Genomic DNA, 26,046 nt, shown 5'->3' on the forward strand with positions numbered 1-26,046 from the left:
CTGCAGTCACCACCAATAATGACGTCAAAACATGGTAGCCATAATGTGTTTTCTGCTCGCATAGCTTCTAGTGCTTCCACGTTGTCGCTATAGGTGGTGTGGATGATGGCCCTTCCATATCCGATGCAGCTAGTGCATTGACCGTCAGAGGGCGTTTGCAGAGAAGTAGGGACTGATGGAGAAATTGGTTCTTAGTCATGCTGAGTTTTAGGATTCTATCGTTGCTGCATGGCCGCCACAGTTGCAAATGAGCATAACAGACTTTTTGCTGCTTGCTTGCAAATATAACCTGTCTGTGTGTATGTATAAGTAAGAATTAACAGATTTTTTGCCCGTAAGTCTATAGCCATTCATCTCTGTTATTGTCAATTAATTATTAGTACACCACTTAGTGCGTACCTGATCTACGTTAACCACCAACTACGTATTAATGAGATTTCACTGTACTGTGCTTTTAGTTGTTACTTACACTAATAAAGAAAAAATAATAATGTCACCTTGCACCTCAAACAGCAACTATGTTTAGAGGGTGTTCAATGGGGCTGGTTGGTTCATCTTTAGAATAAGAAACTGCTCGTCCTGCGTTGCGCTGTTCCTGTTTCTAAGCACTCCCTAACTAGTGCCAATGTTCTATGACAAAGATGCACATAAAATATCATGAATGAGGGAATGCACAACGTTTTCCTTTCCATGACATCTCAGTAGAGCTATTTTGACACATGACTGGTATGCTTACCGTGTACTGGTTGACATTTGTTGAGGCCACTGGGGTCCACTTGATATCCAGTGTGGTCTCTGTTGAGTTCTCCAGCGAGACGATTCGAGGTCCTTTGAGGGAGTTGCAGGCTGCATGGTGCGCAGAGGCAAGGCTTAGGAGGAAGCTTTGGCTTGGGAGTAATGTTTACTTGCCAATAAAAATTTGTGACATGCATAAATGCTCTCTTTGAGGAACTGCCCAATCAAACTGAAGTAAACTTGTTTTGCATTTGAGGGAAAATGTTATACTATAGCCACATTTGGGAGCACATTTTTCTAACTTTGGTGTTCAAGCTGTCAAATATCTAAACAATTGACAGATATAGAAAAAATAATTAAAGAAAGGTTGAGGCATCAAGTTTACTGAATGCAAGAAAAGTGGACCTTGTAGATCTGTAGCAAATATTTGGCCACACATTGTGAAGTAGGAGAAATTAATGTGGCAATTTCATTGACATTTTGACTTTGGCTAAGCGAGTTGCACAAAAAAGTCCTGTTCACAAAATTGTAATATTTGCTATATTCATCCGTAACATGCAAATTTTCTCAGCCTTAAGCACGCTAGTAGATGCAGCACACAGATGAGCAATATAGTCCACCTGAGACACAGTACAGATTAGCTGTGACAGAGTGCTGCGGACATTCCTGATTAGTTGAATTTTGTATCTTCAACATTTGTGAAAAGTTGAGGGCTCAAACTACAAATACTCCCCAACTAGCACTATGCTTTCAGCTTAATTGTAAAATGCTATACATTGCATTTATACTTATCACTTCAATTTGGCTTAATGTTCGCCTTATTGACCCCTTTAAAGGTCAACTTCAACTAAATACCACATTGGCTAAATTGGGTATAGATAAGTGATTTATACTGTTGAAACAATCCTGGCAAAGCTGCAGGGCTGGTAATCACCTAATTTTCTTACTTGCAGTCATTAAATAACACCTACACAGATGATGCACGCACCTGGTGGTTAGAGGATTTGACATAAGTCCCAGCACTCTGAGATTTTTCAACGGGCCATGGGTAACTCCGGGTGCCATATAATCTCGGAAATCATGCTAGTTCTCAACTTTCTGGGTCATGCCACACTACAATGGAGGGATACTGATGATGCTTTTTAAGCGATAGCTTTTTTTGGCTCTTCTCCCCACGTTGTGGTTTGCAAGTTTCTAGCCGCTTATGGCCAACTTGGAACACTGGATGTTACTAGTTGACACTAGAAATAAAATTCATAAATATAAAGTTCGGCAGAACCCATGTCACGATGACCGTCGACGGTAATGCATTTTAGCATTGAGTCAATAGAGCAATATAATGTATTGCCACTGTCGAAACGAGTTTCGTAAGGCATGTACTGCAGCAGTACTTCTTTTAAGCACTTCCCTAAGAACACGCAGTGTGACCTAGTGCTGGCACTGTGAAGCCTGCACATGGCTACTGAAATGCATGGTGCGCCGGTGTGTGCAAACATTTAGAAACGCATCATGCGGCAACCAAGCTCCTCTCTCATGCTTCTTTCTGGACATGTTGCACCATTTAGTGGCACTTCCGAGAAGTATGTGTATGGCCTCTGAGTGATGAGAAGCGTGGCGCGCCAGTAAATGCTGAGAATTGTTCACTAATTTGCCACGCACCAGGTGGCACACTCTCTGTGGCCCAAGTTGGCGAGAGGTTCATTGAAAAGCGGCACATACCCAGTGCATTTATGCCACAGCCTGCTAATGCGCTGAGTTGCTGTCTTGAGGAACCATTGTGACGCGAGTTTAATTCCGCTCAGCATAGGAGAAATTTAAGGGATCTTTTTTGTCGTTGTAGAGCAGCGCATACCCAGTTACCCAAGTTGGCATCAAAGATGTTGATTGAAGAGCAGCACACACGTACTGGCACATACCCATTGACCCAAGTTGGCATCAAATAGGTTCATTAGAGAACAGTACAGACTGAGTGGCATGTATCCAGTACTCCAAGTCGGCATAAAAGAGTTTTCTCGAACAGTGGTGCCTACACAGTCTCGTTTCTACAGCGGCCCATGTCAACGTGAAAAAGGTTCATTGAAGAGTGGCACATATGCTCACGTTGCCACATACTCAGTGACCCAAATTGATCTGATGGTTAGTTTTGAACCCTGTTGCCTCAGCACAGCAGCCTGGTGGACTACCCATTTGACCACTGACTACCCAGTGACCCAGGTAGGTGGGAAACTGGTTAGATACAAACTTAGATACATAGATAGATAAGCAGTCTCTGGAAAGTATGTGAAGTATCCTAAGAATGCTAATGCATTAATCACAGGAAGAAAAAAAGCCTAAGCACTCTGCTTAAATGAGACAATAGGTCTCAAGGTAGTACAATTGTATTTCCATTGCCTTTCCAGAACTCTGCAGGAGAATGCTGGAGATGAGTACTCACCTGGAAGCCATGTGAAAAGAAGCCAAAGCCAACGTCGCTCCATGCCAGCCTACTTCTCCAAGCAACCAGGAACAAGGGCTGCACACGTGAAAATGCCAAGTAAGCATTTCTAAGGGTAACATTTTGCAGGTTCCCCTGCTTATCGCTCTGGGTGTGATTTCATTCATTTGTTTCCACACCTCATGAGCCCAATGAGATGAGCTCATCACAGGGTCAATTTTAGAACAAAGAATCTAAATCTTGTCAGTGTAAAACAATAATAATAAACAAAGTGGGTTACAGGATTCAAGGAACTTGATTGCACAGATGTATGTGGTAGCAGGTTAGGAGAACCAACATTACATCACTTGGCCACTAGTCACATAGGAAACACCACACCGACTAGTCAAAACTTCAATGTCATGGAGGATTGGTGTGTAACACCTTCGTAATGTCATTTGAGGACCATCAGTGCCACAGGTCTTCTAGATACAATAGGAAAGCAAGAAGTCTTAAATGCTTGTTGAGCCTTTCACAAATCTCTCTTCCTTTAAAGGTGCAAGCAAAGGCAGCATACTGTACTGTCTCCATCAACATACACATCAAGTTGCACACAGTTCTGCAATAAAAGAAATGGAAAATTGTGAACAGACCTGTAATGCTACAGAATGGCTTAAAATCTTATCAAGGTGAAGGTACAATGGAAGAGTATGCATAACCATCACTAACAGTTACCCCTGCAGGCCAACTCTGGTAAAGTTCTACAAGGCAAGTATAGTGCACCATGAACTGTCTGTGGGGAACAGCGGTGTAATTTTGGACAGAGTATGATGTCATAGGATAAGCTTTTTTTATTTACTTTTAAAGTGAACCTGTCTTTGCCTATTTTCCAGAGTTTGGCATGCCTGCCTGGCTGCTGACTGCTCCTAGGTGGGTTGCTATCTCGGATGATGCACTTGTGGACACACACACGTGCACACACACGCACAGACATGTGCACACACGCGCACACACACGCGCGCGCGCACACACACACACACACACACACACACACACACACACACACACACACACACACACACACACACACACACACACACACACACACACACACACACACACACACACACACACACACACACTCACACACACACCCAAAAAGGTTATATGCGCGGTGAATAAGTATACCAGCGAATGGGCTGATATTATATACTGACCACATACATTCAGCTATGTTCTGCGTAAAAAGAAAAATAACTTCCTACATAAAACTTCTGCCTATAATGTTGGCTCACAGGCGTCTCTAAAGTGTACCAACCTCTTAATGGAATGGTGAAATCATATTTAACTAATTCTTTGATTTACTTCATTTTGTTTGATGTAACCACAGAGTATCTCTGCCACCGAGTATGTGCCTGTCCAGAATGGTCATGCTTCTCTGTGACACAAGAGGTATAGAATTCCTAAATATTGCTTGATATGTGTTGTCCTTTTCTGTGCATGCACCTGTCATCACCATTCTTCCCCCGAAAAGCATCATGCATTGCCTTTGTCCTTGTGACATTGCGTACACGTCTCGACTCAAACTGTGCACATGCTTGATATGGAGTTGGTTTCAACGTAACTTATGAGTGATGTAGTGCATAAACATAAAAATTGATTGAATATAAAGTTGTGACCTTTTTGGTGGATAAACATAAACATTGCATGATATTACGCATTGCATAGCATGAAAGTAAATTGTACACATCAGTGTTGTTGTAAAGCATTGAATTGCATAACTGCTTCACCAAAGCTTCGCTTCATATAGATTTCAACATGTCTGTTAGATGTGCATACTTCTTTTTATTATAAATATAGAAAAGTGGAAAGCTCACATGCTAAACTGACAGAAACTGTTTAGAATGTGTCTCTACATTTACAGCTTCGCTCACATTGCATTCATTACTGTGGAATGACTCAAGGCTTTGGTACAGTTTCAAAACTACCATGTTTAGAAACCAGCTGCCCAACACTTGGACAATGGACTTTGGTTCATGCGTAAGAGGCATTACGAATTGTTCTGTCCTGCTCACATTTCAGAGTGATTATGTATTACTTAGTGCAGTCTTCATTGTCATGAGAGGAAATACTGCTGAATGTACACCCGGCGACAAAAGTTTATGGACCATGGGATTTCCGAAAACATTCCCGAGCAGCTTGTGGCAGTAGCCGGTAAAACTGTATACGGCAATGATGTTAGCATATTCTGGTCGAGGCCCAAAATGCAAATACCATACTGCGTTGCGAGGTTGCGCATATATTCAGCTTTTTCTCAAATCTCGTGCCCCACAATATTTTGTGGCTGGGTGTACATGCATTGGCCACACATATCAATGAAGTCCTGAGGAGTTGGCCCCAGACTTTGTGGACAACTTTCATGTTCAATGTTGGATCATGAGGTAAAGTAAACATTCTGTATTTGACTTGTCAATTTCGAGCCCTCTGGAGCACTCTCACAATACTGTCTACATTTGGCAGGTCAAAATTGAGTGTTCTGAACACATTTGTCTGGTTCATTCAAAGCACCGTGCTTTAGCTCAGGGTGCTCGGAGGCCTTTGAGCTGGGAGCGCAACTTAGATCCAACAGAATCTTGATTACGTGGCTACTCCAACTGCTCTGGGAACAGCTAATCATTTGGCTGGGGCAGGCTTTCTCCGACTCTAATATAAAGAGGGCTCCCTATTGTTGAGTTGGAGCGTGGTAGGAACCAGTCAAACGTACCATTAGTGAACATAGATTAAACTAAGCAGTACTCGTCTATAGTGCAACAGAAGAGTGAAGATTGGGCTACCTGAAAATGGTTACTGGCAGCCGTGATGACGTCCTTGGGAATGAGAAAAATCTCTTTTCTTCAGTATTGTTTGTGAAACTGCATTGTGCATAGTGTAAGACCATAAACAGTATCAGAATTTGTGAACACAACTTTATGCAGTCAATGCAGTTGGATCATTTGCTGCCGGATGTTGGTATCATCTCAGTTGAAATTTTTTGTTTGCTCTCGTAATTCTCAGTGGATGTATGTATACATGTCCTTTTGAATCTTAGTAATTAATTCCCCCCTTTTGCTTTTATTGTTTGTATGCAGCATTTCTTTCTTTGTGTGCATTGTCATCTTTGTTTTGAGTACAATTTAACACCGCTGTCGGTCTTACCTAGTCAATCGATTTATCCAATGATCTGTACTATGTTCTATGCGCTACATACTAAAGTAGAGATCAGTGGATTTCTGCGTGTATATTTATGTCACATCCCTAGCTCATCCCATTGCAACATTGTAAAGGTGCATTCTGACAAATAAATAAATAAATAAGTAAATAAATACTACTCCAACTTGCCACACGCTAGGAGCAAATGAAAACACAAGATATTGGGAAACAAGGTGACACGGTCAGTCTAGCTGAAACTAGTTGCACCTATATTATGCATAGCGATTAGGGCGTGTCTTCCACACCTGGGCACAACTGGCATTTCTGAATACCTTCACGTTTACCAAGCATGCACGCCTGGTTTCGTTTAGGCCGCGATCGAGCAATGTCACTGGACCGAGTGAAATCAATTGTGCTTGCTTTGGGTTGCAATGCGGGCAGCAACTAGCCAGCGCTGGCGTCACGGTGTACGTGTCGGCGATCGCCGAAGTGCCATGACACGCTTTAAGGAGTGAATCAATGGGGGAACCTGTAACACTTCCTCGCGAGTCACGATCGCGGGATGGTTGGGCGGACGTTGCCGCAAGGTGTCATGCTTATGAGCTACGCTTGCATGCGCTGCATTGAGAAACATTTCATCTGCTCACTCAACGTGCGTTCAACAACATTACGAGGTTCAACAACACCTATGTCAACTCTGGAGTTCACCCGTACTGCTAACGTTAAAGAGAGAGATAGAGAAAATAGTACGAGATAACTTTAACGAGTTAGCGTGACTACGCTTGTGCACGCGTCGCTTCACGTGCGCGCCTGGACACGGGCCAGCAATTTCGCGTTTTATTCACTTACTCATACAGTTGTCTGAAGACAAAGCGGCTACGGCCGGGCATTTTTTTTTTTTAGTTGGTATTTCTTGACTATTTGCTAAAAGGTACGCGATGTTTATATGGTCGCGATCAGCAGCGAACACTTCTCAAATCCACCTGCACGCCGTGAAGCGGAACAACATCCGGCATCAACAAACGTTCTGGAAGTTGATCCGGAAAGTTATCCGGATACGCAAGGCGATAATCTCTTCGGCCTCATGTCAACAGCTAACGGCCACATCGGCTAGCAGCCGAAATTCTCGCGGAGTGAGACCGAGCGATCGAGCTGCGACAGCGTCGTCGATGACAACAGCCTGCTGGAATCCTTGGAATCTGTGCGATCGTGCAACGCAGGGCAAAATGTACAGGTGTAGGAGTAATACTTACAAAAATCAGTGAGACGAGCAATCCATAGGTCGTTGACAAGACAGTGCCCGCGCAAGCAATCCTTCAGCGGCACACTCGCTTGCCGTCACGAGCGAAACAAAAGAACGGAGAGACTTTCCTTACGGCGCGCTGGGTTTTCAAGCGGCAAGTGAGGCTCACGAACTGGCGGACGAAGCCTCGGAGGGATCGGGTAACGGCACTTGCGGGCGCATTTCACATGGTCTCGCTCTTCACCGCACACGGCTCAGATGAAACTCCCAGCGCACTGAAAACGGCTTGGTTTCGCCGCCATGTTGCATGGGTGGCGTCCTACTCCGGCGTGCGCTACGCGCGTGTTCATAAAACCAGAAGCAAAACCGGTCGGACAGGCGTGAAACGCCTCTCATGCAAACAGGACGGAGAGGAGCGGACAGGTACGGAGTACACGCCAGATATTCAAGCGAAGGGCACCGGAAGCGAGCTAGCTGCCAGCGCGTCTGTACACCACGACAGGCCGAAAGGTTGAACCTCGTCCAAAGTGGACGATTTTCTTCGGGCCAACAACACAGGCCCGTCGTCTGCACGAGCCGTGGAAGTGTGTTTGTGACCGCGCCTACATGAAATGCCAACACGTGTGCCCAGCTGTGTGTGAACACTGGTAAAGGCCGAATTAGATTTCCACGGAGATCCCGCGGCGCTGATTGACGTGCACATTCACGCATTGGCATAACAGTGCAAAACTTCAGCAAGTGCAGCTTTCTTTAGTTGAATATTATTTTGACTGTGCTTTCTAATTAGGTAAGATGTATTTGCGTCATTGCGACGAGAGAGAAGGACTTGCACCAGTCGCACTTCAGCCGGACTTCGTCAGGGTCGGCGCATATAACGCCGTGTTCGCATGCAACAAATTTCTTCAGTCACAGAACACCTATATATTTCAGTGCCCGTTGAGTATTTGCTTCCATCTATGCTTCCACAACTTCGTGACTTTCGCCTCTTTCACTTGGCGTTGCTGCTATGACTTGCACGGCCACTTCGATGATTACGCAAATAGAAAAAAAAAAGATAGAGCAATTGATCGTACGGCTATAACACGTGGTCGTCGACTGAAGCCAGTGCCGGACTTCTCGGAGTACATTGAGTAAACCGAGAACGTTGTGGAGCTAAAAAACGTTAGTAAGCCGCAAGTAAACGAAACCGAAACTAGCTGATGTTTTTCTAACATGGCCTCCTAGATCGCGCTCGCACAATCTCCGAGGCCATGCTGCGAGATTAAGGGCAGTGGGGGTCTGTCACGAGGTGGCAGCACGGTGCAGGAAATTTGGGCGGCGTTTCGAATTAGTTTTCCGTGTCTCAACTCCACGGCATTCAGCAACGACAGTTTCCATGGTATTCACACTAATTAGGCGAAAGCCTTAAGTGGTTCATGCTCCAGATGACCTTGAAAAAAAAAAAAAAGAACATTTGTGCATTTCCACTGTGTGACGAAGGATGACCAGCCAAGCTGTGAATTTAATGGCGAACTGCACTTCCGCCGTGGGTCGGCCCGTTATTTCACTATCTTCGGGATCGGCCCATGTATCGGGAGTGCTTAACACCTGCTTCACCTCCGCCGTGGGTCGGCCCGGCATTACACTGTCTTCGGGATCGGCCCATGTATGGAAAGTTGGTCTATGTCCGCGGAGACGAGATCCGCCAGAACCTAGCCGTAAACAGCTTCGCTGTAAAAACACATCGTCCGGTCCAATGGTATAAAAACTCTCATCATCAGCAATGGATCGTGTCCCCTACGCACGCAAAGAATGCAATGGCTCATCCCTCTCGTAACCCTTCTAGTATACTGTAGCAGATACTGTAAGCACTCGGTAAAGTGAAGTGTGCAGTGCATACTTTCGTTGGAATCACGCATACAACGTACAGAAACGGGGTGTCTAGTCGAGTTGTACAAAAAGAACGACGTGACCTTCTCAGTGGTCCTCCTGTCGTTGCGTAACGTGACGCAGTCCAACCTTTTGGTTGTGCGAAGAAGTGAGTGCTTTTCAAAACGGCGGACATCTCGTGTTTCCGGCAGTTGTGATCTCTTTTGGCGCCTTTGTCCCACTAAACATGGTCTTTGAGACCAACTTCCGTTGCCATACGTGGGGTATGCGATTTGGGCATTACCGATTACGGCTGGCTTGCTGGACCATGATAAACTGGAGGGAGCCACATAACTTTGTTGATTCGATTATTTTGTTTGTACATTTCAGTCGTTATTAAATAGGATGGACCAGCATCCTTGCGCGGGTACGTGACTTTACAGCGACCACGTTTCTTCCTTTAAAAAATTAAAACTATTCTTGCGCTGCTTACATCTGCTTTCATTTTACTGAAAGTTCGCGGCAAGATCGCATCTTGTGGTCCAGATCGTTCAACATAACGCTCGGCGCTGTTGCTTGCACGATCTGTCAAGGAAAAAAAAAAAAAATCGGACAGAGCTCTTCTACGATAACTATCCAAGTATGCGGATAGCGGAAATGTGTCGTTTATGAGGCGTACGTGTACTACAGCAACGCTCCTCTCTCGCGCTTTTGTCTGGACACGCTGCGCATTCTGGCGGCGTCGCTGTAAAGTCTCGCGCATACCAAGTGGTACGTATACATAGTATGCACGTACGTCATTCAACGATACTCCGCGACTTCCGGTTTACGGCAGCGCCATCTTGGGGAACCTATAGGCCTATGCGCGCGCCTGTTGATAAGGTACCACAATATGGCGGAAGCAGACGACAGCAGCGGATGTGACGTCACGTGCATACTATGTATACTTAGTGATCCATTTTGTCGCCAAAGAGGCTCATTGAAAAGCGGTACATTCCCAGTGGCTAATTCCCACTTGCCCCAAGCTAGGGCACACACACCCAGTGACACGCACTCAAATTGACGTCATATAATTTCACTGAAGAGCGGCACTCATTCAGTATCTCATAACCCCATGAACAGCCCGCATTTTAGACTGAACTACCTTCGGGATCGGCACATATCTTTAGACTGCACTATCTCCGGTATCGGCCCATATTTTTGGTGAGATAGCTAGATAGCCAAAAAGAAAGTTGGTCTGACAATGCCAAGAATGCGCATATTCGCATCAAACAAGAACAAGAAAACAAAAAGCGAATTTGCCTTCGTCTGCTGCTCATGCCATAAATGGTGACCGAAAAAGATGACGGCGGTGACGTCACCAATCGCTTCCGTCATTTGCAGCACGGCAAGTCATGGCGTTCAAGAATATAGTTCCATCATTCGAGGGCCGTCGCGGAGAGCACAACGAGCACACAGGAACACAACTTGGCGGTGCTTTTTCTTCTTGGTAGACCATGCGGCAAGTAGCAGTGCCAGAGGTTAAACATTGACAGACCGCGGTACCGTAAAATACTGTTTCTGTAAGACTTGAGCGAAAACGAAGCGTTGGTAAGCGCCAAATCTTTTCTCGAAGGAGCACTGGCACGACAATCTTTACTTTTCGCAAACCCCGAAATATATGCTGGCAAGCCAGGATTGCTTTTCGGGCGTCGCCGCCACATAGCAGATGACGCTCGGCTGGCCATACGATAAGCAGTTAAGGGTTAGCGCAATCCGAGGTGCGAGACGTGCCCTGCAAGCCTGAATTGATGAGAAAGCTGTCGCTGGGCGGTCGAAAACAAGTTTGTTCTACCACCCCTTGCATCATACCGTGTCTCTTGGGGTCGTCTAACCTAACCATCTTTGAAAACACACGATCAGGTTTGCTTTTTATGATTTACCGGTATTTATTCAGTGTTGCTATTTTAGCGATCTTGTCGCTATATTTAGTGACTTAGGAGATTTAGGTTCAGTGGTCAGGGAGCCAATTTACCAAAACCAAATGGAATAAATTTTGTGTTTAGACTTAGAACACAGCAGCTGTATAAGACATCGACTGCGTAAAAAAAAAAGCTTACATATCGGAAAGGCTGAGCTCGTTCGCGCGCGTCAGAAAAAAAATCTCTTCCGTATTCACACTGCTTTGGGATCGATCAGCAGTTCAAAGCGGCTTTCAGGTACACATAAAGGGGCGAAAATGCGGTATTTATATTGTACGAGGCTAGCGCAATTGTCATCGTCGTGTTAACAACACGTGGCCAAGCGCGTTCTGAGAACCTATAGTTCTGCTACCACGAACGTCGAGAAGCACAATAACTTTCGGGATAATATGCAAACTAAGGGCATTTTCATGCTATAGAAAACTACTTGCGTTCTTTTGAATTGTGCTGTATTTGTATACTCCTCCAATCTCAAGGTGATGATAAACAAGTTCTACGCAGAGTTCAAAGTGTGCGCGTAAATTACGGTATTCGCAATAAATTGCGCGTGCTTAGTGCTCCGGAGCGCTGTGGGTGTGTTTTACGAGTGGCGCAACACAGATGTCATCACGGTCAAGTTCAGCGAACTTTGCGCTATAAATCGCAATTCTATGTGCCAAGCTAGAGGCACGTGGATTAAGTACAGCCTTCGTAAGAACCTTCGTTTAGCAAGTGCTTGCAAGTGCCGCTCTGCCGTTTTCGTATATCTTTTCAACTTTTTTTTTCTTTCAACTTTTCAACGTTATTTCGCATGTTCCTTTCTGCAGCAAAAGAAAATGCAAGGGCAGGAACAAAAAGCTGCACAATCGCAGCTTGACGAGGTTCCAATGTCCCGAAAGAACGTTGCGTTTACACAAAGATTATATTTTGCGGAAATACGGGGCATATGATAACTGCAATGTGCTCCGAAATTTTCACGTTCGATCCTGGGTTTAATTATTGGGGGTGCAACGAATATTTATCGAGCCCTCTTTTATGGTTTTTTCCATGCAGGACATGAATTGCGCCTGCGATTGAGTGTCCTCGGAGATATAAATGAGGCAGCTAACTTATATATATATATGTTTGGAGAAAGTATAAGGTCGAGGTAGTGGGCGATGTGTCGGCAAAGCTTAATGGGTGGGCGCTAATTGAGGTTTTTGCCGTAAGTTACGTATACGCAAGTGCTCTGGAGCGTTATATGAGGTTGTCTTGCGAACGGCGCAAAAGTCATCGTGTTGCTCTCTGTAGAACTGCGTATGCCACCGATGTCAAATTTAGCGAAAATTGGGGTAACGATATGACCATTGTTCTGGCGAAGTAAATTTTGTGCGTGTGTATCACGGGCCTTCGTGAACGTTCCTGAACGAGTGGCTGAGAGCGTTGCATATGCGGGCAAGTCCCATCCGGGTGCAATTACCCGCACGCGAGGCGGTAGCTCGGCATTTTTGCAACCGCGGCGTCCGTGGCTATCGATCACCGTAGTGGCTGAATAAAGGGAAAATCAGACATCCACCCGTTCGTAGCAATTGCTACAAAGAAAACCCATACGGGTTCCTCGAAAGAAAAGCCTCATAGTTGAAGAAAAATTCCCGGGAGGTCGAGTCCCGGGTGGTCCCGGGACTCGAACCCTGGACCACCGCCTTTCCGGGGCAGCCGCTCTACCATCTGAGCTAACCAGGCGGCTAGCAGATATATCTACTACTACGTCAAACCGTAGCGGCTACGTTAACGTAGCAGGCCGACCTGTAAGGCACGGCTGTCATGCAGAGGTATGGACGATCGCAGACGGTCGTCGCGAAGTTCTTTTCGAAACTGGAAACTCGACTGACACATAGAGCTACAGGTAAGAAGAAGAAAAAAGAAGCGACAGGAAAACGCTTTACTCAGAACCGGCATATTTGATAAGCGCACCACAGCCTCATGTATGTGTGTCAGCTGTTGCGCTTCAAAAATACAAAAAAAAGCAGAAGACCGTGGCGATGAATGAACATCACCCGTCTCGCCGTCTTGCTGCATCGCGGACAGCTTACTACAGACCGGAGAACACGGCACTTATTACGTGCAATAGGCAAATGCGGCACGCGCGAGACACGCAGAAGTTGCGTCATTCTCCCGATATTACATCGCGGAGTGCAGCGACCTTTGAGTAGGCGTGAAGCCCCGGCCTGTTGACGACACGAAACCAAAGTGACGTCAGACTGATAATCCGGAACGGTGGCTCGCTGTCCGTGATGTGCACCGCCGAGCACCTGGTCGTCTAGGCGGTTTCCGGTCGCCGCGGCCGCACCCGGATGAGGTTGGAGTGTGGATACGTTCGTGGCATGTAAAAGTATACACTATACAGATAAACAGCAATTCACTCTGGGCTGTCATAGCATTGTTCCAAAACTCGTTCTATTTTCGTTAATTCCGCGATAGGAGGCCGATTACCATAGAAGGGAAAGGTAAAGCCAAGCTTCCGATTCCTTGAATTTCGAGCCAAATTTTCAGCACCGGTACACCGTCAGTGTGGCGTGGCGCATTCAGAAGCATTTTCTCGTATTTTCTCGTATTTTCTCGGAGGCTGTAAAAAGTTCTTGAAACTTGCGATGTTTGCTCTTTGGCTCATTTAGAATACGACGCAGTCTAGAGAGCGAGAGAGAAAGAATACAATGGAAAGACGGAATTTAAGTTAACCAGAGGTTATCTCCGGTTGGCTACCCTGTACCGGGGAAGGGGAAAGGAATTCGATAGATGAGAGAAAAAGAATAAGAAAAAAAAATACCTGTAAGAAATTAGGTACACCCGAGAAGACGAGGCCAGAACCTGCGACGATAATGCGAGCTGGTGCAGGAACTTGAAGGTGGCGTCGCCACCCGTCTTTTTATTGTCGCATCTTTTCTGACTTATCGAGCCTATTGTCAGGGTAAGAACAGGATTTTTTTTTTGATATTGTAGAAGCCTAATTTACTAATAGATAGTTTACATGTGATCTCACGGATGCGGCTGCTCACCGTGCTGGTTCACCAACATGTCGCCGAGGAAAACGTCGGTGCAAGTCATCTAAACAGCCCAGCCTGCTTTCTTTTCTCTCTCTCTCTCTGTTCAGTGTGCTTTTAAAGAGTCCCAGCTGGTAAATAATTTATCCGCAGCCCTTCCTTCCACGGCGTCTCTCGCATAGTCCCACGTACAGGAGCAGTGCTAACAGGTATATAGATGGAGAGATCGGAAGTAGCATGCTCCCGGCTTCCCCACGTGTAGCTTCGGGACGTTGAATGCCATCACCTGTTACAGCATATGGCGGTTTAAAGGCATCTTAAAATATGGACAAACACAATAGGCTAAGCGCGTCACAAAGGAGACTGTCGCCTATGCAGTTCACTTTAAAACCGCTGCGAAACAAACTAAAAAAAAAAGAGAAGTGCAAAATCGCGGGTATGCTAAACAAATGTGGACATATCATGCGTCAACGTAATACTGAATAGCTTGTTAGCTTTTTCTCAGTTATCTTACGCACAACTAGTATAGGGCACAGCAAAAACGAATCTAAACCGACTTTTCTTAATTCAGAAGTTTATGAGAATAACTGCAAACATCCCATATGATTTTCACACGCAACGACTCTTTTAACAATTTAAGGATGTAGATGTGACTATTATAACTATTGTTTACTCCAGTCATGCTGCTCAGTCACAAAAAAGCACTTCTTTTTTTTTTTACAGCGAGACTTCAGAATTCAGAAAGAATATTCCTGTATGCACTACGCGTCGCCCCAATATTTGGCACATACCTACTTCTCATAGCATCTTCGCGAAACAATAATTTATTTTACTCCAGCTTTGCTGAACAATTTTGGCTGCAAATCTGTAGATGTGTCACAGTTGTCAAAACAACAACTACAAAGCGACATGCGAGATTATGCGAACTACATTGTCTTTATTTATTTGTTTTCTTTAGTTATTCTATCAATGTAAAACTTCGTTATTTTGTATTTTTGCAAGGCCCTTATGTTCCCTTGTGAGTAATTCTCTGCACATGTGTGTAAAAGTAGTTTGCATGAAAAGTATTTGTAAACTCTTGCTGCTGCTGTGTGTAGGGGCAGCCACCCCGTCAAGCTACAAATCTAGTAGATTTTCGTTGCTACTCCTTCCTTGTATATCTTGTTCAACTAGAAGAAATTCAAAAGCTGCACAATCTTTTCATTCGATGCAGCAGCGCTTCCTCGAAAGATTGACGTTCACTTTTCAGGACAGTTGTAAACCCAACGGCTGCTATTCTGTTGACCACTTGCGTGTTTGTGTGTTGCTGTCACCCTGAGCTGTCCTGGAGGCCTCCCGGACGTCGCCAGCGGTCCTGTAGCGACGACTACCGGACGAGTCGGAAATTTCGTAGCCGCAAATAACTGTGGCGAGTAAGTGCCGGTCGGACGCAGTTTCGTGTTGCCATTTTGCGTGCTTGCAAAGTTTTCCGGAAAGGGAAAGTGCGACGCACCCGCCCGTGTTAGTGGCTCGTCGGCTGTGTCGTTCTTCTGCTGGGCGCGAGGTGACGGGTTCGACTCCCGGCCACCGTGAGCGCGTTTCGATGTGGGTGAAATAAAAAAAAAATAGAGAGAGAAACGCCCATGTACTTTAAATTCAGGCGCCCACTTAAGGACTCAGATGTTCAATACAATACGGAACCTTTTACTCCGGTGTCCTTCGTAGCCCGTCTTGCTTTCGAATTTCAATAAATAAATAAATAAATAAATAAATAAATAAATAAATAAATAAATAAATAAATAAATAAATAAATAGATCGATCAAAACTGTGGGGGCACGAATTCGGTACGTCTAATCGTGGCATCCGAACAGTCTGAAGTTTTTACGGGCGCTAGCAATTGCTTGTCGAACAGTGACAAAACAATTCATGGAGAAGGTAGTGGTTGCACTGTTCACGAAACAAGAAAAGAATGATATCGATGACTTTTCCCCCCGCATGTTCAACAACTTGAAGCTATTGTGTTCAACTTGGGAGTGGTGCAGGTCAATTTCATAGCAAAAATAAATGTCCGACACTTTATCTCACTAGTTTAAATTTGTCTGAATCACAACTGGAGGTCTCCCTTTTTTACTCTGTGTCTTACAACTTTGCGATATTTGCTTTCTATATAATTTGCAACTCGCTGCATTGAAATAACATATTTATTTTGAAATGTACGCCTAAGTATTCATCCTGTTATGACCTCGAAACACGTGCTCTGCAATTGCACCAGACGACGACACTGCACAGATAATTCGCGCGAAACACTCAACTTCTATTTAGGAACCGTGCGCACAGTGGTCAGTTTTTTGACCCTGCCATGAACGTACAATTGTCCGTCAAAACCCGTGGCACCTAGACAAGGCGATAAAGGAAATCAAGGGACGTTCTGCCTGCTTATTCGGGGAGTGTCCTCAGTGATGTTTGTCGCGGGCAATGATAAGGGAACAATGGAAGTCCGCTCTTGCTTATAAAAGGTTCACCTGTGAAGCACCTCGCATCACTCGAAAGCACAAGCGCCTTCCAGATGGCTTCAGTCGTTGCCGCTGTCATGCTGTGCTCAGCATTCCTGGCGCCAACCTACGCCCAAGGTCCCGAGCAGCATACTCGGCCTAACAACGGTTTCAGCGTTGCGCTCTTCAAGGAACTCTGTTCGAAGACGGCCGGCCAGAACGTCTTCTTTTCACCAGCGAGCATCAGCATCGCCTTGGGAATGCTCTACGCCGGAGCTGGGGGCAAGACCCTCGAGGAGTTGTCTTCTGTTCTGGGACTCTCGGATGCTGAGATCGTCGACAGGGACGTTGTGCTAACGGCGTACAAGTCATTCCTAGAGACGAAGCCCGCAAACGCTACGTTGGACATAGCCAACACGGTCCTTGTCCAGAAGGACTTCGAGATCCTGGATCAGTACAGGAGTGACGTGGTCAAGTACTTCCAAGCCGAGGCGAGGTCCGTTGACTTCTTTCGGGATGGCTCGAGAGTGACGGCCGAAATCAACGAATGGGTTAAAGAAAAGACCAAAGGAAAGATCCCGACGCTTCTGGACGCGGCTCTGCCAATGAACGCCGCAGCGTTTCTGATCAACGCCGTCTACTTCAAGGGAACGTGGGTGACCAAGTTCCAAGCGCGTAACACCAAGCCGCTGCCTTTCTACAACCACGGTCGAGACAAGGTGAATGTGGCCACCATGTCGGTGCGTCGGTACTTCGGCTACGCCGATGTGGACGAACTGCAGGCGAGGGCCTTGGAAGTCCCTTACGCGGGAGACAGGTTCGGCATGATCATCGTGCTCCCCAACAGCAGGACCGGGCTGCCGACGGTCGAAGCCCACCTGACGACCGGCCTGGTGGACAAGATCGCGAGCCATCTAACGCAGAGGGACGTCCACCTGTGGCTGCCCAAGTTCGAGCTGCATACCGACTACGACCTCGTGGCGCCGCTCCGTAGGCTGGGACTGGAAAGCGCCTTCGGCGACGGTGCGGACTTTTCTGGCATCAGCGACAGGAACGACTTGGCGGTGTCCGATGTCAAGCACAAGGCCATGGTCGAAGTGAGCGAGGAAGGCACTGTGGCTGCTGCCGTCACGTCGGTCCGCATGAGATGGAGGAAGGGGAAAAGCGTTGGATCTATGCCCCCCACTCCGTTCCGCGTCGAGCACCCTTTCGCGTTCCTAATTTGGGACAAAGTGAGCAAGCAAGCGCTTTTCATGGGGTCGGTTAGGAGTCTCAACTGATTCGCCATCACGCTTACGTATAACAAAGTGCCTCAAACGTTCCCTAAGAGCGTGTGAGCAATTCGCAAACTTGAGTTTGTGCACCTTAATTGTCCCGCGAGACTCTTCGCTTCGGTTTCGTCGCTGGAATTCCATGCGTTGCTTTGGGACTTCAAATGCAATCGGCCAATAAATCATCTTGTGCGGATGGAGAATTGGTTTCCCGTCTTTTATCATTAAGGATGCGTAACTTAAACACAACCGGACATAATGAAAGACAAGAGCAGGTTGGCAACTGCCGCTTGAAGGGGCGCAACGCACTCCTTGTTTTCTCCTCTTGTTCGTTTCATTTATTGAACTTTATATGCATAACCAATTAATGCGCTTCCTGCACCACTCGGGTTTTGGCCAATACCCCTTAATTTGCATGCGCCATGGTTTGAGGTCATCATTATCATTATCATCGCCTGCAATCTTTGAAAAGAGAGCTAGTTGTTGCTGTTGCTGTCCGGAATAATCTGGCCCACACCCAGAGTGGTGGATTGGTCATAAATGAGGAGGTTAAAAAACAGGCATGAAGATGAGAACAACAACGACAACAACAAAAAGAAATAGTCAATTATATATAAAAATGTAGCGCGCAGGAGGAAGCGAAAAAAAATGTTTTGTTCATTTCTTAGCTATCCTCAATTAACATGTATGTGTACAGCTTCACCACCCAGGTAAATAGGCAGGTATATTTCACATGTGCGAGTCAATTACCCTAATTTCTGAATAAGATGCAGCTGTTTACAACGTTAGTCAATTCCACTCTATGAGAAACAAGCCAGTGCAGATATTTAAAATAATACCGCCAATCTCACAAGAGATCATCGCAGGAAAAACACGTAGGTACATGCTTTCACTGTGTTTTATACGAGGTGATCGTTGTAAAGTTTTATGGAATATTTATAAATGGCTTGTTGCAGATAACATAATTGTAGTCCTTGAGCTGCGTTTAATTTCCAGAGAGGCGGACATTAGTCGCACCAGAAATCGAAACACATATCCAAGTAATAATAAAATTTACTAATTAACTTGCTAATTAATTACCTTACGGCACATATTGCGATTTATGACTTGTAGCCGCTGGGTTTGCAAGGCGTATACATTTGGAATGAAGTTCCAGAATGGCACCGGTTCGGAGATACGCGCCATCAAACGCCATCAAAAATGCAATGTCCCATTTACTATCGCAGTAAAACACGTTGTGGGGCTAGTTGGTGCATAGATTTCAATAGGTGGAGCGCCAACAGTGACGGCACACAAGAAGGAAAACAGACAGGACGAGGCCGCGCCTTGTCCTGTCTGTATTTCTTCTTGTGTGCCGTCACTATTGGCGCTTCACCTATTGAAATCCCATTTACTAAGCATGCTCTTGTATGCATTAAAGCGCACAGGTAACGGAAATGCCAATGTATTTCGTTCCGCACTTTGTGAAAAACTCTCTAGAAACAGGTGTTATCCTGGAGAGTCATTTAAAATGGACACTTCTTGCAAACTCACCACCTGCAATTTGTAAATTACAATATGTGCCGCAAAGTAATTAATTAAAAGTGGATTAGAGAATTTTTTGTTAATTGAAAATGCGTTTTGATTTCTGGTGATGGGAATGACCACCACTTCGAACAACTCGAGGACGCGCAGCGCCCTCTGCAGCTACAACATACATTTCTGACCAAGTGTGTTCAAAAAGGAATCGCGTTTTACAGTACTTAACTTTATGCATATGGCATGCCTTTTATAACGACAGTCACCGACGCACACCTACAAATATATGCCATTTCACAACCAGAAACGGTCATGACCACGGAATGTTTGGCGCGTTCCAAACACGCTGGTTCCGGCCAAGTAGCTCGCGGTTTTCTTTTGATCAGTGTCTTTTACCTAATTCTTTTTGAGCCTTTTGTTCCAATATCTGTTAACTCGCCAGAGTAATTTCCTATTTCTCTGCAATGTCTCTCTCATCGCCAGGCCAGGAGGCTTCCTTCTGGTCGGCTTCTATTCTTCCCTCTGATTCGCCGGTGGAGCTTTTCTTAGGCAGTGGGACGAGCAGCGTACCAGTGGCTTTGATTCCGAGCGATGGCGGATGATTCGCATGAAGAAACCCAAGGCAATTCAAACCGAACTCCGTATGGCCTCGGCCAATTTTCAACAAGTCACCGAGGTTCGACAGTTTGGCCGAGGGGGCATTCTTTGCTGTTCGTCAGGCCAGACTTGTTTTCAAGATTTGCTGAAGTGCAATGTGTTTGCGACACATCCGCAGTTTCATTCCTCATCACCTTGCATGTACCAAAGGCCTAGTCCGCGGTGTCGACATAAGTCAATGTCCCGCAGATATTTTGGAAATGTTTGGAGCGGCAGGCGTGATTTCGGTGTATCGTTGTAGCCGTGTCGTTGATAATAAGCGCATGCTCACAGAAAGTCATTGCTACATTTGCTGGAATGAACCGCCGATCGGAAATCGAGTCACGACCACTGATATACCGAGTTGAGCCCTATCACCCCGCGTCCTTCAGTGTCTAAAGTGCTGGAGGTTTGGGCACTCCAAAAAAAAAAAAGGTTAAAGGTCCTACACACGATCCCGGATTTGTGGAGAAGGCCATAATTCAAATTACTGTTCTTCCCGAAATGAGTCCTGCTACCTTTGCAGTGGTCCTCACCCTGCAGATGAGCCTAACTGCCCTGCAATGTCAAAAGAAATGCAAATACTCGAAGTAATTGACAGACGTCGAGGCTCACGTCGTGAGGCCATTGGAGAAGTTCAGAGCAGGACTCAAGCCTATGCTGTTATAACGGCCCGTCGAACATAGTGTATGGAAAACTCAATGTCTCAGGCTGTGGTAGCTTCCGTAGAAAAGGCGTTGCAGAAAGCAATGGAGCGCATTGTGACAAATCTCACCCTTGTTCAGGTGCTGTCTTCACAACTATCTCCGTGGCTTCAACTAACCAATAGAGTCAACATTACGGATCAGCTGCCGGGTGTACCACGGAATACATCTATTGAAATATCGACCGCGCAGCCATTGACTAATAACGATTGATCAAAGCCACCAACTTCTGAGAAAGTTGACCACATCTGTGTCCCGACATAGATGGAATGGAACATCAAGATGTAGATATGGAGCCCCGATCTCTTAAATGAACAAGGTCACCGACAGAGAAAGGCTAGCTCTCCCACCAACTCCAAGGCAAAAAGTACGTTAGAGAGATTCCAACTAACAAGGACTTCTTAAAAGAGAGCGTTTTAGACCAAGCAGTCTCTGCTGCTCGAAGTTTTTCACCATAGGAACCTTAACAGTGTGCTGGAATGTATTTCTATGCGGCTGAAAGCACGCTCCCGCAGGGCGCGCCGAGTCATTGCGCCTGACGCATGTATGGAACCACGCGTCACTGACGTCATGCTGGTTCTATTTAAACGGCTGTGGAAATAAAGACGGGGCTCTTTCCTCTTGCTGGCGTCTTGGACTACAGTCGTCTCCTGTCTTTCGTCGATCACGCACTGATAGCGGCGGCGCCGATACAACATGGTGTCAGAAGTTATGCGATCCACCCACTTTTGAAAAGCGATGGAAAAGAGCGTCGAGACGTCGTCGGAAAGGAAGGCTGCAATGGCCACTGCATCGCCGCCGGGTCTTCAGCAGCCGCCACCGCTGGACTTCGACACTACCTCAGAGTGGCCGGCGTGGATACTGCACTTCGACGACTATCGCTATGCGTCGGGCCTGAATGAGCGCCCGGAAGAGGCACAAGTACGCACTCTGCTTTATACCATGGGTCGACAAGCAAGGGACATCTTCGCCACCTTCAATCTTTCTGCAGAATATTCGAAGAAATTTGAGCTGGTCAAAAAGAAGTTCGACGGTTACTTCATCAAGGAGAGCAACGTTGTCTACGAGAGCGCTTGCTTTCACAAGCGGCACCAGATGCCTGGCGAGTCAATTGACCAGTTTATGACTGCTCTACACGTCTTGGCGGACAAATGCGACTTCGGAGAATTCAAGCAGCGCCTCATCAGGGACCGGTTCGTCGTGGGCCTGCGGGATGAAAAACTTTCCGAGTCGCTCCAAATGGATCCCAAGCTGTCTCTCGCAACAGCTCTGGCGAGGGCCCGCCTTAAAGAGACCGTTCAGCAGCAGCAAGAAGAACTTCGAAACTGCAACGAAGTCCACAAATACACACCGTGCAAGCCATGTGAAGACGTCAATGTCGACGCCGTGGGCTACCACAGGAAACCGCAACGCAGCAAGGAAACCCGGCCGACATCAGCTCGTTCCGAGGGACCGTGCATCTTCTGCGGAGGCAACTCGCACCCAAGGACAGCTTGCCCAGCGAGAGGCCAGAGGTGCTTCAACTGCGGCTTAAAGGGACATTTCGGCAAGGCGTGCCTCAAAGGGACTTCTCCAGGCTACCAGCGAAAGGTACAAGTGTCGTCTGTACAAAAGGACAGTGGGGAGGTTTTTTTGGGCGCGGTCGAGGCGCCTCGCGCCAAAGCGCGTTACGTTCAGGTATTACTGAACTCCGTGCCTGTTTTTGCAAAGGTCGACTCAGGCGCAGAAGTGTCCGTAGTTCCCGCATCATTTCCGGGACTTCCCACGAGCTTGGAAAAGGCCGACGAGGTCTTAACTGGCGCTAGCGGTGACCGCCTAAATGTTCTGGGCAAGTTTCAGGCGGATATATTTTGGAGGGGACAAACTTCGCGCCAAACGTGTTATGTATCCTTTGCGCCATGTACTGCTGGGTTTGCCGGCTGTCGAAGCGTTGGGAGTCATCAAGTTCGTTGACTCTGTGGCTCACAAGGAACCCAACTACGAAGTTTTGTGCCCTCAGGTTTTCGACAACTTGGGCACTATGCCCGGGGAGTATACGATAAGGCTTAAACCAAATGCTGTTCCATTTGCAACAAGCGCACCGCGCAGGATTCCTATACCGCTTCAGGAACCTGTAAAACGAGAACTCGAGAAGATGGAACAAATGGGCGTCATTCGTAAAGTCGAAGAGCCAACAGAGTGGTGTGCCGGCATTGTACCTGTACAAAAGCACTCGGGAGATGTAAGGATCTGCGTAGACCTTGCGCAATTGAACAAGTTTGTCTTAAGAGAAAGATACACATTGCCTACTGTCGGCCAAGCACTGGGCTCACTTGCCGGTGCAAAATGGTTTTCCAAATTAGACGCGAATTCCGGCTTCCATCAGGTGCGACTCAGCAAGGCCTCAGAAGTGCTGACCACGTTCATTACACCGTTTGGGCGGTACTGTTTCATTTCATTTCATTTCATTTTCATTTCATTTATTATACCCCTCAGGGCCAAGGGCATTACAGAGGGGGAGTGGTAAATACAAAAAGAGGATAAAGACAGTTGGTTACATGAGCGTTTAAGTGGCACCTGTATATACAATATTAGCTAAGGCTTCACGGAACTGTTCATAATTAATAAGGCCTACAACTTCGGCGGGAAGATTGTTCCAGTCACGCGAGGTTCGCGGCAGGAATGATTGTGAAAAACTTTTAGTGTTGCATGACAAAATACCCACTTTGTACTGATGATCAATGCGACGGGATACATAAATTGGATGGGGGATGAGGTGATCTCGTAGAGTATGGTGATGGTACAACTTGTGGAAGAGGGCAATACGAGACACTTTTCTGCGAGATGCCAGCGATGGGAGGCAAAGATTAGATTTCATGTTAGTTATACTCGCTGTGCGGTTGTAGTTAGCAAGAATAAAACGTACAGAGTTATTTTCAACCATCTCGAGGTCAGTGATTAGGTTTTCATGAGCAGGGTCCCATACCGGAGTCGCGTATTCGAGTTTGGGTCGTATTAGTGTTTTATATAACAAAAGTTTCAAATTAGTAGGTACGTTGAAAAAGTTGCGACGTAGGTAGCCAAGCATGCGATTAGCGTTTTTGATTATGTTTTCAGTATGAAGAGACCAGTTTAGGTTAGAAGTGATGTAAACACCAAGATATTTATATGAAGAAACTGATTCCAACGACATGTTGTTAATGTAGTATGATGGTATTGTAGATGTTTTCCGAGAAACACGCATGACTTTGCATTTGTTAATATTGAGCTCCATTAACCATTCATTGCACCAGTTTCCTATCGTGGTAAGGTCTGACTGAAGTAATTCAATATCGTTAGCATTGGTAATTTCTCTGAAGATGACGCAATCATCAGCGAATAGATGGATATGGGAGTTGATAAGCGAGGGAAGATCATTAATGTAAATTAGGAACAGTAGGGGTCCAAGGACGGAACCCTGTGGAACACCTGAACGGACCTCTGTAAAATCGGAGTTAATGTCGTTAGCACAAACAAATTGCGAGCGGTTGAGCAGAAAACATTCAAGCCATTTCAAAAGGTTACCGTCTATGTTAAGTTCTTTCAGTTTATGAAGTAATAGTTTGTGACACACCTTGTCGAATGCTTTTGAAAAATCCAAGAATATACAATCAGCTAGTGATGATTTGTCAAGAATATGGTGAAGTGCATGTGTAAATGATATTAATTGGGTTTCACAGGAGTAAGATTTCCGAATACCGTGCTGTGCTGACGTAAAAAATGAGTTCAATTCAAGGAAATTAACCAGGTTAGTAAAAATAATATGTTCGAGCATTTTACAGCATGTACTGGTGAGAGAAATGGGACGATAATTATTAGGGGATGCTTTGCTGCCGGATTTATACACCGGAATCACTTTCCCTATTTTCCACTCATTAGGTAGCGTACAATGGTGAAGGGATTGCTGGAAAAGTTTGGATAGTATGATGGATGAATAATATGAAGTGTTTTTTAAGAATTTCGAGTTAATACAGTCATATCCGGGAGCAGAATGAATGCTTAGTCCATCAATAAGCTTAACGACACCGGATGGAGCAACAATTATGGAGGGCATGGTAACATAGTTACGGTGCTGTGTACTTGGCATATGTGTGCTGGATGTGGCTGTAAAATTTTCTGAAAATGTATGGTTTAGTATGGTGGCAGAAAGGTCGGAGGGAATAGGAACACCGGAAGAGTCTGTTAAGGCAAGGCTGTTGTCAGTCGAAGGAATAATTGCACGCCAAAATTTTTTAACATTAGTAGTAAGCATTGAAGGGAGAACCTGCGATTCGAAGTGCTTTTTGACGTTTTTGAGCGCTTGCACATATGTGTTTGACGCCGCAGTATACGATGCCCAGCGATCAATTGTGGGTGAAAGCTTTGCAATGCGGTAGAGACGCTTCTTTTTATTTGATAAACGCTTAATGTAATTATTGTACCAGGGAGAGTTTGTGTGAGTTGTAATGGTGCGTTGAGGAATGTACTGTTCAGTTAGATGGTTGACCATAGATGTGAACATGTTCCAATTAGTTTGTACACTACGGTGTTCAAAGCCATTAAGGAAAACGCCAATAAACGAAGATAGTGCATTATTTATGGCCTGATAATTTGCTCTGTAGTAGTCTCGTATTATTTTTTTCTTCTTTTTAGTTTTCGGACGGTCTAGTTTAATATCGAACTGTAGAAGTAAGTGGTCGCTAATTCCTGATAGGTACGTTACAGGCGATACTATATCGGGTTGATTAGTAAAGACTAAATCTAGTGTATTCGCCGTGGAAGCTGTTATTCTAGTTGCCTGAACGCAGATCTGCACGAGTGAGAATACTGAACACACATCTAAAAAGTCACGAGCTTGAGGTGTGAGTGGGGATATTAAAGGGGGGTCGGTATTTCATGTGATGTTTGGTAGATTAAAATCGCCAAGTAGGAACAGCGGTGATGAAGGAAACCGTGTTGCAACGGTGTTAACAGCGTCATAAAGTTCGTTACTAAAGCTTGGTGACGACGAAGGTGGACGGTAGCATACCCCTATTACAACTGTTTGATGATTAAGTGTT

The 26,046-nt window shown here is 45.7% G+C and overlaps 4 protein-coding genes across 10 annotated transcripts in view; 2 read left to right on the forward strand and 2 right to left on the reverse strand.

Moving 5' to 3' along the window:
• Positions 1-8,177, reverse strand: part of LOC135897155 (angiopoietin-1 receptor-like) — a 41,045-nt gene extending 32,868 nt beyond the window's left edge. Inside the window, exons 1-3 of the mRNA XM_065425721.2 lie at positions 7,591-8,177; positions 3,170-3,247; positions 737-846 (exon numbers count right to left, since the gene is read on the reverse strand). Of these exons, the coding sequence (XP_065281793.1) occupies positions 737-846; positions 3,170-3,212 (153 nt within the window). The 5' untranslated portion in view covers positions 3,213-3,247; positions 7,591-8,177. The remainder of the gene's footprint in view (positions 1-736; positions 847-3,169; positions 3,248-7,590) is intronic.
• LOC135897172 (leptin receptor gene-related protein) overlaps positions 1-26,046 on the reverse strand; it is a 416,125-nt gene that overhangs the window by 190,201 nt on the left and 199,878 nt on the right. The window lies entirely within an intron of this gene.
• The window catches only part of LOC135897156 (iripin-2-like), a 107,743-nt gene that overhangs the window by 37,574 nt on the left and 44,123 nt on the right, over positions 1-26,046 (forward strand). For 3 of the 7 annotated variants that reach the window (XM_070525623.1, XM_070525624.1, XM_070525625.1), the window contains 3 exons: positions 3,135-3,268; positions 15,638-15,800; positions 16,885-18,319. In XM_070525623.1, coding sequence (XP_070381724.1) covers positions 16,935-18,140 — 1,206 coding nt within the window. In that variant the 5' untranslated portion in view covers positions 3,135-3,268; positions 15,638-15,800; positions 16,885-16,934 and the 3' untranslated portion in view covers positions 18,141-18,319. Of the gene's footprint in view, positions 1-3,134; positions 3,269-15,637; positions 15,801-16,884; positions 18,320-26,046 lie in introns of those variants that run through there. The other 4 variants (XM_065425726.1, XM_065425722.2, XM_065425727.2 and 1 more) reach the window with 2 other exon arrangements.
• On the forward strand, positions 21,628-22,942 carry LOC139049774 (uncharacterized). The gene has a single exon (XM_070525580.1). It carries the CDS (start codon positions 21,728-21,730, stop codon positions 22,940-22,942), a length of 1,215 nt encoding a protein of 404 aa, XP_070381681.1. The 5' UTR covers positions 21,628-21,727.

This window comes from Dermacentor albipictus, chromosome 9 (genome assembly GCF_038994185.2).
Source record: "Dermacentor albipictus isolate Rhodes 1998 colony chromosome 9, USDA_Dalb.pri_finalv2, whole genome shotgun sequence".
NCBI classification, from domain to species: domain Eukaryota; kingdom Metazoa; phylum Arthropoda; class Arachnida; order Ixodida; family Ixodidae; genus Dermacentor; species Dermacentor albipictus.